The sequence below is a fragment of the Phoca vitulina genome, unplaced genomic scaffold (genome assembly GCF_004348235.1).
Source record: "Phoca vitulina isolate PV1807 unplaced genomic scaffold, GSC_HSeal_1.0 scaffold6, whole genome shotgun sequence".
NCBI classification, from domain to species: domain Eukaryota; kingdom Metazoa; phylum Chordata; class Mammalia; order Carnivora; family Phocidae; genus Phoca; species Phoca vitulina.
Genome location: NW_022589709.1, coordinates 39,404,123 through 39,417,781, shown reverse-complemented (window position 1 = coordinate 39,417,781; position 13,659 = coordinate 39,404,123). Strand labels below are relative to the sequence as shown.

Below are 13,659 nucleotides of genomic sequence, written 5' to 3'. Positions count from 1 at the left end.
ATCACTCATAGTTATTCATTAAAACATTGTTTTCTTGTGGCATAGACCCATAACATGAACTCACGATGTTGTTCTGAGGCGCCAAGCTAGAATTTAATGGACTATAAATGTCACTTAGCTCTGAGCCAGTTAAACAATCTATAAAATTTATATTATCACAATATAGGGAAAACCTTAAAAATGCATAAGTCCATGTTCTTCCTCTGGAAAATATTTAATTTAATTATCCAAATACATGATTGCCTATCCTATTATGAAACCTCATTCTGAATTTCTAAACCACTTTCAATAATCCATCCCCAAAATCTAAGTCTCATTATTAGGAAGTTCTTCCTTTATGTTGGGAAATAGATTAAAAATATTTTCTTTTTTTCTCCTGTTGAACCAATGCAGTTTATATAACTTTTTTTTTTTTTTTTTTTACCATTGGGTGTATATATTATAATAGCTTAAAAATTCAATGATTTTTTTAAAGAGTTCCTCATACCTCTTATAAAAGGTTTCAGTGATAGTTTGTAGTTTTCGTTTGAAATCATACTGTATTTCTTAACGTGGTTTAGCTCAGCTTGTCAGAACCTTACACTAATTAGAGTATTGACAAGGCCATCTTACGATTCTTACCTACTCTGCTCTTTTTTATAAGCATTTATGAATTGTATATAGTGCTTTACAGTTTCAGATGACACCATGATAAAATAATGTAGTGGAAAGAAAACTAAATGTCATGAAGCCTATATTTATGGCCCAGATCAACCATCAATTGGGAAACCCAATGAAATCATTTAGTGTCTACTCTTTGTTTCTCTTTTATAAAAAGAAAATTTTAGAATAAACATCTTTATGGTCCACTTTTAGGATTTGATGCCTCCTCCTAGAATTTTTATCGTATGTTAGCCATTCAGTAATAATTTAGTCATAATTTTGCAATTGCATAACTTCCTTTTATACCCAGCACCATCCCATTTATGTTACCCAACAAATTTACACCAGTCAGAATTGTTATTTATTCCTGTTCCTCCAGTTTATTGAGTATTGTAAATTCTAATTCTATTGACCAAATTATTTACTGATTTTGATTCACATTAGCTTAATGCCATCTGTATTTTTCTATTAAAATTATTTTGAGACTCGACAACCTCCTCTCCCATTCCATGACATAGATATTTAATTATAGTTATTGGAATGACAGTCAAAATGTTTAGCCACTAGTTTGGCAGAGGCACAGACCTGTCAAAATGGTTACTGGAGGCTCCTTGCTATCCCAAGGGTATCCCAGTCTAACTCCCCAGGCACTCAGTTGAACCTTGATGAGGTCGGTACTCTAAATGCTTACCTTCCCTACATAAGGTATATTGATGACACACAGATGATAAATAATCAACTCCATACCTACTTCTTACTGTCATGTGATGTAATTTACCTGACAACGTCTGCAGTACATTTGCATGGTCATATACCCCACATTTCCTTATTTGTCTTCTCCTCTCCTGGCTTTTTAACAAAGTATTTCCCTTTTAACCACATCATTAATTTTTCCTATTCCTCTTATCTTTAGCTAATCTTCATAGTCTTTTCACGTTTAGATTTTAGAACAAACTTTCAAAATAATATCAGGAGAAAATAGCTTATTTAGTTTTGGGTTTGATCATTAGCACATTAGAAATCTTGATTCATCTAATTAGAAACTTGACATCAAATTAGTCATTGTAGTTGTGGTAAAGGAAGTATTAGGTTCAATAGAAACCATGCTAAATGCTATCACACTGGAAAAGAAAACACTTGTGCTTGTGAGAAGTTTGTAATCTATTTGGAAAGACCAAATTCCCACCAAAATGACAAGGAAACAAGTGCTTCTGAAGAAAAAAGTTGATGGCATGTTCTGATACAGGGCTAAGAAGTGATCGTAGTGATTAACGGGTGAGGATGATGATTGGCAGTCTAGTGGAAACAATGCCCACATGAGACACCAGGACAAAATGGTCCCTAATTAATAGGTTCCACATTTACTCAAACTTGAAACCTGCAGAATAAGGGCTGGTGACTACTGTCTCTCCCCCAGTGAGACCATTAGGCGGTTTTCTATTTCCTTATCCTGACCTCTAACTTCAGAGGTTCTGTCTCCTTGGAACTTCAGCAGTCAGGTTTCGCAATGATGGGTACAAGTGGTTTTTGAAGCTTATTGCTTCGGGGTCATTGCTTTTAGGATCACTTTGCAAAACTGGCATTGGGAAATCGAAAGCAGCAGGAACTGTTTACTGGCATCTCTCTCATCTGAAAAGCCAGTTTATGAGCTGGCAAAGATTTGGAGTGACCATTTCAGTGTAGTGTGGACCCTAGGCTTGTTCCATTTTAAACACAATTTGTAGTATGATAGTGCATGTAACCTGAAATGTTGCTCAGAGGTGTTTCTTTTACTCAGAGATACTTAGGAGCTCATTAATAGTTCTGTTTTTCTCTGGGGCAAATAAACGAATGCATAACATAAATGCTCTTATAGGAAGGTAAATCAGTTAAATGGAGTTCATTATTCAGTAGATATTCTTTAAACACTTAAAATATGCTGGGCACTGCTCTTGATAGTGAGGATACAGCAGTAAATAAAAGCATTGCTACTCCATTAGGATATAGGAGCTTTAAACAGTCAACATATGTAAAATGTAAAGGGCTACCAAATATAAAATAATCTCATCAGAGAGAGATGAGCATGTATGTCAGTGCGGGGATATAGGATTTGATGTTTTCTTTCTTCTAGTCTAATGTTCTCAAAGTGTTAGCTACCTTGATATTATAATTTTGGTTCTACTCTATTTTTAGTAAAGATCTTTAAAAATTGTAACTCCCCCTACTCACTTGTAATTTCTCATTTTTATACCATCTGAGCTGGAAAGATGAGTGAAGCACTGGAGATCTTTTAAAGTCTGAAGTATATTATAACCCTCCATTTTTCTTCTCAGGGAGTGATCTTCACAATGGCATTGTAGGATTCAGTGAGGAGTCCCAGAGTGGACTGGAGCTGGGTGAAGGGGCTGATAAGAGCAGATTGCATCTCACTGTCACAAGGCAACCAAACAGGTATGTTGATATATATTTAGAAGATGTAACATCCTATGTGTCTATACAGTATCTAGTTTGGATTCATAAAATGGTAAAGACAGGATGAAATGCTAATAGAAGGTAGTGTGGAATTTGGTATGTCATTGTTCAGATGCTCTCGTCTTTTTTTGGTTTTGGGGGTTTTTTTGCTCTCGTTCTCAATCTATGATTTAACATAGTTGGTTAATGAGTATAACTTAGGGCCACCTTGAATATTTTGTACTTCATAAAATACCATACAGATGTCAGCTTATGTAAGTCATCATTTCGGCATATCTACTATTCTCTGATTGCTCTGTGTAACTGTTTAATGTTAGGGAAACCTGGAGTACCAAAATTTTGCTTGCAACTTAGTACTCTACAGTACCCAACTTCCAAATGCTCATTACAGACGTGCATGTGGTATGCACCCACGTACATGGATATAAATGACCTTTTCCATTTTGGGCGTAAATTCTCTGGAAATGTAGGTCATATCTTGCCCCTTATTTTTATAATAACAACCATTTTTAGCAGTAATGTGTTTCCTTTAGAAGAATTCTTGACAAATGAAGAACATTTACTTGAAGGCAGGGTACTCTATAATTTTTATTCTCATATTTCTGGTACGCAATAGGCAGAGTAGGCAGAAAAGTATTATTTGTTTCCACATTCATGGTACATAGTAGTTTAAGAAATACTTACTCAGTATTGAATAGAGTGTGGTGGAAGAATGCCACATAAGCTCTGACCTTAATTTCTTAACTGTAATGAGGAGAACTGGTTATTTTCAGCATTATCAGTGGTCAGGGAAGTGCTGTGCTTTGGCTGAAGAGGTACACTTAAGCACGGTGATGACACGTTCTGCATTAGACACATTTGCATAGGTTTTGCTTTGTTCCTAGGGCCTTTGAAGATGTCAAGGTCTTTTGGCGAGTCACACTTAACAAAACAGCCGCCACGCTCAAGAAAGATGGCGTGAACCTGATGGATGAACTTCTCTCTGTGTCAGGGACCACGACGTGTACAGTGGGTCAGACCAAGTGCACGATCACCATTGAGCTCAAACCAGGGAAGGTAAGAAATGATGAGGAGAGCTGTATTTTCAACTTCTAATTACATTTCTTTAGAATTAGTAATTTTAAAGTCACTTTATTGAAACTTACACATTGGTTATGCAGAGATCCTTTGTGTCTCGCCTAGCCATAATATCTAAACCTCTTTTCTGGATAATAGACTTAGGACTTACAAATTATTACATTATGAATTTTTTAGTAAGCTCGTCAGTTGTGCACCTAAAACTGATAGAATGTTGTATGTCAATAATATCTCAATAATTGAAAAAGCTCATCAGTTTTCTCCATTTCTGTTTTTTGTCATTTCCAAGATTCTTCCTGGACCAAGTGCTCATTGTGTGAATGGTCCCTTGAGTCATTTTCAGTCAGATTAATCTCTCTGGGAAAAAAAAAAAATCTCTGATTACTCTGAATGTTTAATGTTATGCTCTTATCATACTTGTAGTTTTGGCCAAATTGTATTATATCCATAGATTTCATCCACAGAATGAAAGTTTTCTCATTCTTTATTCATATATAGAGAGTTCAGTTTTGATCTACTAAAGAAGCACTGAGGCCATGCTTGATGAGCATTTGGATAAATTTCTATGCATTCATGTTGCACATGGCACTTAGGAGACAAGCATGCCCTTGTCTTTCCATAGGAATCTGCATTATTCATATGGTATTAGTCACTGCCGACTTACCAGAGCTTAAGTCATTTAGTAAATGTGTGTGACCTTTTTTTTTTAATGTGATAATTTAATGCCTAAGGAGCACTCAATAGTATTTTTTCTTTGTCTACTACTTAGTTTATTAAACTCAAATATTTAATACAAAAACTAGAAATAATATTGTGAATGTTCAAAAGTATCGTGGTTTCTTTGTCCATGCCAAACACTTTAAACCGCAGAAAAAGCATGCATGAATACAATTGTTTCAAAACATATAACTATGCTTAAATCCATTCTAAATAACAATATTGTAGATTTTTTCATTTTTTCTACTTATTTTTTCACTTTCTGAGGATTACTGTACCAATTATATTGATCTTCTCTAAAGTTACAGTAATACTTATTTTCATACCTTCCTGGAATTGTAATAATTTTACTGGTTCCAAAAAAGAAATAATACTTACTTCAGAAGGTTACATATTCTTGGTTATCACCGCTTTATTCTTTGTTGGGATTATGGGTCCTGGTTCTTGTCTAAAGTTGTTTCAAATGAGGATTGCTGGTCATCTGGTTGGGATCTATTTTAGGACTTCACTTGTTAGATCATTATATGTATATTTTTAAGTTCATGCCTTACAGGTTGATTTTTCTTAACACCATGTGTTTTCTCCAGAGTGATTTGTTCTTTGAACTTCACAGCATCAGCTTTACATTAACTATTGCCCTATTACTCTCTCTTTTTTTTTTTTTTAAAAAAGACTTTATTTATTTGAGAGAGAGAGAGCATGAGCAGGGGGGTGGAGGGGCAGAAGGAGATGGAGAAGCAGACCCCCCACTGAGCAGCCACAGGGCTCCATCCCAGGACCCTGGGATCATGACCTGATCCTAAGGCAGCTGCTTAACTGACTGAGTCACCCAGGCGCCCCTGCCCTATTGCTCTTGAATATGGACCTGGTCAGTTAGAGATGTTAGAAATATATGCCTGCCTTGTTAGTATCTTGTTATATTTAGAAGAGCAACCTAGAGGCTTTAATCTCATAAGAGATGGGATAACGAATCTGTGTTCTTAGTACATCTCTTTTAGCTCATCTCTTCTGTGACAATGAAACACACAGTTGCGTAATCTCTCAACTTGTGTGCAACTACCAGCATTCTTTCACTTCTGACTTGTTTTCATCTTCATTTATATGTGTTTCATAGGTCCTAATACTTTATTGCTATTCTTGGTACAATTCTTACTTTTTCTAGGAAGGATTATTTTATTCACAATTTTTTTGTTAACTCCTTCCTACTTACATAGAAAGAATGTTTATCATTCTTTAATAAATGAATACATACTTAATCAAAGATATAAATGTCCAGGTATGTTAACACTCTTCTTCAAATTAAAATTAATAAAATATTAAGTACATACTATTATATTCACACTTATTTTCCATTATAACCACTTTTTTATACACTACAGTAACTTTTCTCTTTTAAGTACCCTTATAGGCTCAAATTCAACTAATTTTTTTCAATTAAAAAATCTTTATTTTTTTATTGACACAATTCTACATTAGTTTCAAGTACAACATAGTGATTCAACAAGTCTATATGTTATACTATGCTCACTGCAAGTATAGCTACCATTAGTCATCATATAATGCTATTACAGTATCACTGACTATATTCCTTATGCTGAATCATTCATCCCTGTGACTTATTCATTCCATAACCAGACGCCTGTGTCTCCCACTCCCCTTCACCAGTTTTGCCCATCCCCCTCCCTCTCTGGCAACCACTGGGTTGTTCTCTGTATTTTTGGGTCTGTTTCTGTTTTTTTGTTTGTTCATTTGTTTTGTTTTTTAGATTCCACATACAAGTGTTGAAATCATATGGTATTTGTCTTTCTCTGACTTATTTCTCTTAGCATAATACCCTCTAGTTCTATCAATTAATTTTAATTACTTATTGAATGGCTTTCTTTTTGCTACTCAAATAGCCATGGCATGGCCCTTAGAAGCCCTATTAATGTGATCTTTTGTCTTTTCATATTACTTTAAAACTCTCTGGAAGTATTTTTGCTTTATAGCAATAACATATGTTCCATAGCCATCCTGATTTTTCCTGATCTAAGACATCCAATCAGCTGCTGTCCAAGGAATTGATTTCTTTCACCAGAAAGAGTTTTAGAAATCTAAATGTATATTCTAGATATGCATGGGAATTGATGGTTGGCAAAGGTGCTGCTGCTGTGGGTCACCTTGGTAGTGATAGAGGTAGGAAATAAATTTGTAAAATATTAAATTCCCACTGATTTTTTCTAATTTAACATACCATTTTATCATATTTTACTTTTCTTGAGAAGGAGTTTCATTAGCTGCTAATACTTTCTGTTGTGCTGAAATTTCAGTATTCAAAACATTTGATGATGTTATTCTACTTGAAAACATTTAAGTCCTTTTCTAGGCATTTTCAAATAATTTTGTGACTTCAACCCCCACAGCCTTATGTTTCCTAACTCTCCCTTAGGGACTGATCAAAATACCACTTCCTTCATGATGCCTCCCCTGATCTGTCCAGTTAGAATTCTTTTTTTTTTTTTTAGGCAGAGAGAGAGAGAACCTGAGCAGGGGGAGAGACAGAGGGAGAGAGCGAATCTTAAGCAGGATCCATGCTCAGCATAGAGCCTGATGTGGGGCTTGATCTCAGGATCCTGAGATCATGACCTGAGCCAAAATCAAGAGCCAAACGCTTAACCGACTGAGCCACCCAGGCTCCCCTCCATTTAGAATTCTTATTTGTCTAAATTTACAAAGACTTTGTACCTTTTTTTATGGAAGTTACCAGTTATATGTAGGGTTAAAACTTATTATGCATAGGGCGCCTGGGTGGCTCAGTTGGTTAAGCCACTGCCTTCGGCTCAGGTCATGATCCTGGAGTCCCGGGATCAAGTCCCGCATCGGGCTCCCTGCTCGGCAGGGAGTCTGCTTCTCCCTCTGACCCTCCCCCTCTCATGTGCTCTCTCTCTCATTCTCTCTCTCAAATAAATAAATAAAATCTTTAAAAAAACAAAAAAAAACAAAAAAAAAAACTTATTATGCATATTTTATCTTGACTATTGGACTCTTACCTGCTTGAAAATTAGAACATGGTTTTATTCCTCTTTACATTCCTCCCATCATCCTCTGTAAATAAATGTTGCATATAGGAGTTATTGACAATTCTATTGTGCATTTTATCTCAAATAGGATTTTTGATGAATTAGAGTCTTGGATGGATCTCACTAGATTCAAAATATCTATCTCATACACAGATGTCAACCTTATAATTGTAAGAAAAAACTTTTGAGATCAAAGTCAGTTCAATCCTATAATGCTGTTTAGATAAATGTCTTTATCAGTCTTTTGCTGACTTGGTTCTTGTAAAGTGAGACTGGTTTGTATTTAGAGATAAAAATGATTTTCATTGAGTTGAAATACCTTATTGGTGACAGCAGGCAGGTACAGTAGGTAAAGATCCTGAGAGATAGAGAAGTTGTGCTTTAATCTTATTTGAAGGGATCTCTACCTGCAGGAAAGAAGGGGGAAAAGAAGAGATAAACAGTGGTAGTCTTGGAGAAGCTGAAAGGAAGGGAAATAGGCTGGATAGAGTTGTAGGTAGAAGAAGAGATTGCTTCCTCTGAGTTTGCCCTACTGTAGGAGATATCAAGGGAAGCCCTAGATACTTAAGATATTATAATTATGGGAAATTTTGAAAAATACATAAAATTACAGAATTTACTGTTATCAGTATTTGTTCATATTTCTGTATAATCTTTTAAAAATAAAACCTTACAGACAAAGTTGGAGCTCTCTTTCTCCCCTATTCCTAGTGTCATTCTCCAGTTCCACATCCTGCCCTATCCCCAAGGCAATCCCTCTACCTGAACCAACTGCTATCACAGTGATATTTTGGGAGGTTATTTTTTTTTTAAGATTTTATTTATTTATTTGACAGAGAAAGACACAGCAAGAGAGGGAACACAAGCAGGGGGAGTGGGAGAGGGAGAAGCAGGCTTCCCGTGGAGCAGGGAGCCGGATGCGGGGCTCGATCCCAGGACCCTGGGATCATGACCTGAGCCAAAGGCAGATGCTTAACGACTGAGCCACCCAGGTGCCCCTGGGAGGTTATTTTTTATTTGATATATAAGTATTTTTGTCAATTGTTATTTTATTTATTTTAATTTTTTTATTTGAGTATAGTTGACACACAATGTTACATTAATTTCAGGTGTACAACATAGTGATTCAACGTATCCATACATTTCGCAGTGCTCACAAGTGTAGCTACCAGCTGTTACCACACAACACCATCACGGTACCATTGACTGTATTCCCTGTGCTGTGCCTTTTAATCCCATAAGTTATTCATTGTGTAGTAAGCTTTATCTAATTTTAAACTTTACATATTGTATTGTGCTATATAATTATGCAACTTGATTCTTTTTACTCATTAACATGTTTTCAGATCCATCCATGGTGAAAAACACTGAAATGGTTCATTCCTTTTAACTACCAAACAGCATTTCATTGTATGAATGTTTCATTTATCCTTTTGCATATTGAAGTACACAAAGCTTGTCTCCTGACACCGATTTTCTAGGAAGGAGCTCACCCAGAGAGAGTAAAGGTGTTTCTTAAAATCCGAAAAAATAAGCCCTGTGGTAATCTAACCTAAGCACTTAATCCTGAGATTATACGGAATGTATCTCCAGATATGTATTTATTTTTATAATTATGTATATAAATAAAGCTATTTCTTAATGTCGGAATTAGCTAAAAATAGAAACATATTGGTAATCATCCTTCTTTGTTCATTTTCTAATTGTCAGATACCTCACATTGAAATGCCTTTCTTTGTGGAACTGTATGAAGTAAGTGCCGGAGCAGCAATAAACAATAGTGCCAGATTTGCACCGATTACGTTCTTACAGACTGACGAACTTCACAGCCTCGTGTACTTTTCTGTGGGTTCTCGGCTGCCAGTGGCTCATAAGAAGGCCACTTTCATCAGTTTGCAGGTGGCCAGAGATTCCGGGACAGGACTGATGATGTCTGTTAACTTCAGTACCCAGGTGAGCATGGAATATATAGATTAACCCACATTAGGGTTTCATTCTTTACCTGTAGCTTAGGTAATGAAAAAGAGTAGTTGGTAACAGTATTTTCTCATGATACCCGTCATAATTCACCCTATGTTTATTACATTAAGCTTTCGTCTTGAAACAGTTCAGTTGTTTCACTTAGGTCATGTTTTAAAGTGATAGTCTTATATTTCTTTTTTTTTTTTTTTTTTTGAAAAAAGGTGATAATACAATGCAAAGTGTTTTACATAAATCTGTTCTATAAAATCTCTAGGGAGCTAAAATTTTTCCAGGATGTAATTGTGAAAGACCAGAAACAAAAAGTAAGAGTCTTTGTTGTGTTCTGTATCTGAACTAATTGGAAAATCTCCTTCTCCAGAACATCACACGCTAATTGATTTTTAGGTTTCTTTAAATCCCTGAGTTCATGAGGTCTCCCTGCCACTTTTCACATCCCTCCTGTTAGGTGACCTCAGGGGGAAGGGAGGGAGTAGGTGGGTAACCAGGGACTCAGAAAGGCAATGCTGTGTAACACTAAGTGACCAGACCCTGGAATTAGTCCAAATAGCACCATAGACCTTTCCAGCATTATTCTTTAAACTTCGTTCTAGTAGCCAAACTCTAATATATTAACACAAAAGTATGTATCTACTCTGCTTGAAGCACATTTGTGGGGATTAGAGCTTGCCCGCCTTAGCTCTCCCCCTCCTTTTTTTTCCTTCACTCATCTAACTCAAAGGAATCCACAGTTTGGAAACCACCATTCTGGTCAATGCTGCCATTTCCCCTCTTTAAAGATTCCAAACCTGGTGACTCTTTAGGCCTCAAGGTTTCAAATGTGGTTGCTGTTGTATTGTTGTTTCCAAAGTGCTACATAGTATGTACTTGGTTGTGTCGCTGTTGGGGGGCTCAAACATGTAGAACATGCTGTGCATAAAGTACAACTTATGTGCAGCCAGTTTCCGTAGCAATTGCAGTGAGTCAGGGATGAAAGATTCGAACCTGTATGTAGTGAGCTGTCTGGAAGCTTGCCAGACAGAAAAGCTGGTCTTTGTGACAGTCCACAGCTTGGCAAATAAGAAGACAAAACTCTCTATCATATGAGACTCTAGAGATAAACTCCATTCTAAATAGCCTTGAAGTGAGTGGTATGAACACAGAGGTATTTTGATTCATAGTGGGCAGGTTTTAGTATTTTTTCTTTCAAGCATTGAAGATAGGAAGAGAAATGGGATAAAATATGTGCTTCATTCTTCTTCTTTTCCTGTGAAATATATATCATCATATATATTTTGTAGAGTGGAAGAAGGGGTACTGGAAATGAAGAAGAGATGATAAAGAGATTTGAGGCACATTATAAACTAGTTCATGCACTCAAATGAGAGTGAGATTGAAGTTGCCAAAATAAGAATCTGAATACCTGTATCTCTATCAGATTCACTTATATTCTTTCTAGATTTGTCATAAATGATTCCTTGAAAAACACATGCTGTCACTAGCATGTAACTCATAGCATTTTTATAACACTCTAAGAATCAACATGAAGGATCCCTGTGGTGATGAAAGTGTTCTGTATGTTGACTCTATCAATGTCAATATCCCTGTTATGATGTATTATAGTTCTGTAAGATGTTACCAAGGACTGATACTGAATAAAGGGTGCAAGAGATCACTCTCTATTATGTCTTATAACTGCATGTGAATCTATAATTATCTCAAAGTTTAAAAAAATTAATTAAAAAATAGAAATAAAAGTCTCACCTCTCTGGTATTATTTTATTTTCCTGTTCCTTCTTTACCAGTGCATTTTCTCTCTCTGAATCCTGGGCACATTACTAGAAGACAAAGAGATATAATTCTCTTTTCTAGTAGCTGGCGGGAATGAGAAAATAATTATGGACTAAGTTACTATTCTGTTACAAAGATATCAATTTTCATTTTGCTTTAAATAGATTATAATAATATAGTTAAAACAGGAACTGTAGCATACATACCCTTTGGCAGGTCAGCATTCCCAGTACATAAATACTATAGTCTTAACATAAGTTCCCTTATATCTACCTATTTGTGACATAAAGTTAAGGGATATAAAGATTTGAGATAGTAAAAATATCACTGATTCCAGTTATCTTTAAATTAGCCTATAGCTAAGCTGTATTTGAAAGCCAGTTCCAAATATTTTTATTTATATATGCATGTACTATAGCCCAAAGCACACAAGTTCAAGAAAGAGCATGACTTTTCTTCTTCTTCTCCCATTGCCTATGCTATTCAAAGGATATTGCTATCTTGATTTTCGTCATTGCTTTTAAATCACATAATGCTTCTTGTTTGTGTTTGTTACATGTATATTATGAACACAAGAACATTTTGATTGTTCCATTTCCTTTAAAAGTCTGAATTGTGAAATAAAGTCTACGAGAAAACAGTGGACAGAATGTTTATATGCAGTTTATAGTCATAAGATCACCACCATCCTGGGGCGCCTGGGTGGCTCAGTTGGTTAAGCGACTGCCTTCGGCTCAGGTCATGATCCTGGAGTCCCTGGATCGAGTCCCGCATCAGGCTCCCTGCTCGGCAGGGAGTCTGCTTCTCCCTCTGACCCTCCCCCCTCTCATGTGCTCTCTCTTTCATTCTCTCTCTCTCAAATAAATAAATAAAATCTTTAAAAAAAAAAAAAAAAAAGATCACCACCATCCTGTTTAAGAAATCCAACTTTACCGGAATCCTAGAACTAGCCACGGTGAACCCTTCTCTGATACCATTCTGCTTTTCTCTTGTAAGATAACCTCTCTGCTTCTTGAAGATAACCTCCACCCTGAATTTCATATTGAATTATTGCTTTGCTTTTATTTTTAGTTTTATCACCTACCATGTGCTGTTCAGGTTTACCTCTTTAGGAAACTATGCAAATGAGATTCTTCCAATTATGTTGTTTTATGGTGTGCTTCTTTTGCTCACCATGTTTTTGAGCAATACCCATGTTGATGTGTGTAACTCTTTCACTTTTTCTGTTATATGGTTTTCCAGTGGATACTGTATCCATTCTGAAGTCGATAGGCTTTTGTGTTGTTTCTTTCAGGGAAGTTTTTTTTGTTTTGTTTTGTTTTATTTTCCTACCACTGTGCTGCAGATGCTCTTGAAAACGCTTATCTCCACCCACTTTTCATTTTTTGACAAAAATGGTCACTTCCTTCCAGAAGCATGCTCTTCTCCTTTGGGCTTCTGGAACACCACTTTTTCCTACTCTTAACCCTTCCCTCCCTGGCAGCTCCTTCCTGTAGTCTGTGTTAGTCTTCCTGATCAGTAAACATTGGGGGCCACCAAGACTCATTCTGCAGGCTAGGCCACCTAAACCTGTTTTCTTTAAATATGGTCTATAAAATGAGAACTCCTGCAATTTTTATTTCTAGCCTGTTCACCACCCCTGATCTGGACTTATATCTGATTGCTTATACGTCACATCTTCATTTGAATGTCTAAAAGGCATCCCAGGCTTACTGTGTATATTAAAGAACTCCTGATTTCTCCTGTAACAGTGTTTCCCCGTTTCCCATTATTCATTTAGGCAAACAGCTATCCCTATTCTCCTCTTCCTCTCCACCCACCATTGAATTAACCAGAAAGTTCTACTGACTCTACATTCATAATATATTTCCACTTGGAGCACCTCTCACTTCCTCTACTCCTACAACCTTATTCCAAGCTACCATTGTGTTTTGCATGAAGTAGTGCAGAAATGTCCTATTTC

General features: G+C 36.2%; 1 protein-coding gene across 1 annotated transcript in view; it reads left to right on the top strand.

The window, feature by feature from the left end:
- The window catches only part of ADGRV1 (adhesion G protein-coupled receptor V1), a 538,587-nt gene that overhangs the window by 216,884 nt on the left and 308,044 nt on the right, over positions 1-13,659 (top strand). Inside the window, exons 74-76 of the mRNA XM_032403550.1 lie at positions 2,955-3,072; positions 3,978-4,149; positions 9,657-9,899. Of these exons, the coding sequence (XP_032259441.1) occupies positions 2,955-3,072; positions 3,978-4,149; positions 9,657-9,899 (533 nt within the window). The remainder of the gene's footprint in view (positions 1-2,954; positions 3,073-3,977; positions 4,150-9,656; positions 9,900-13,659) is intronic.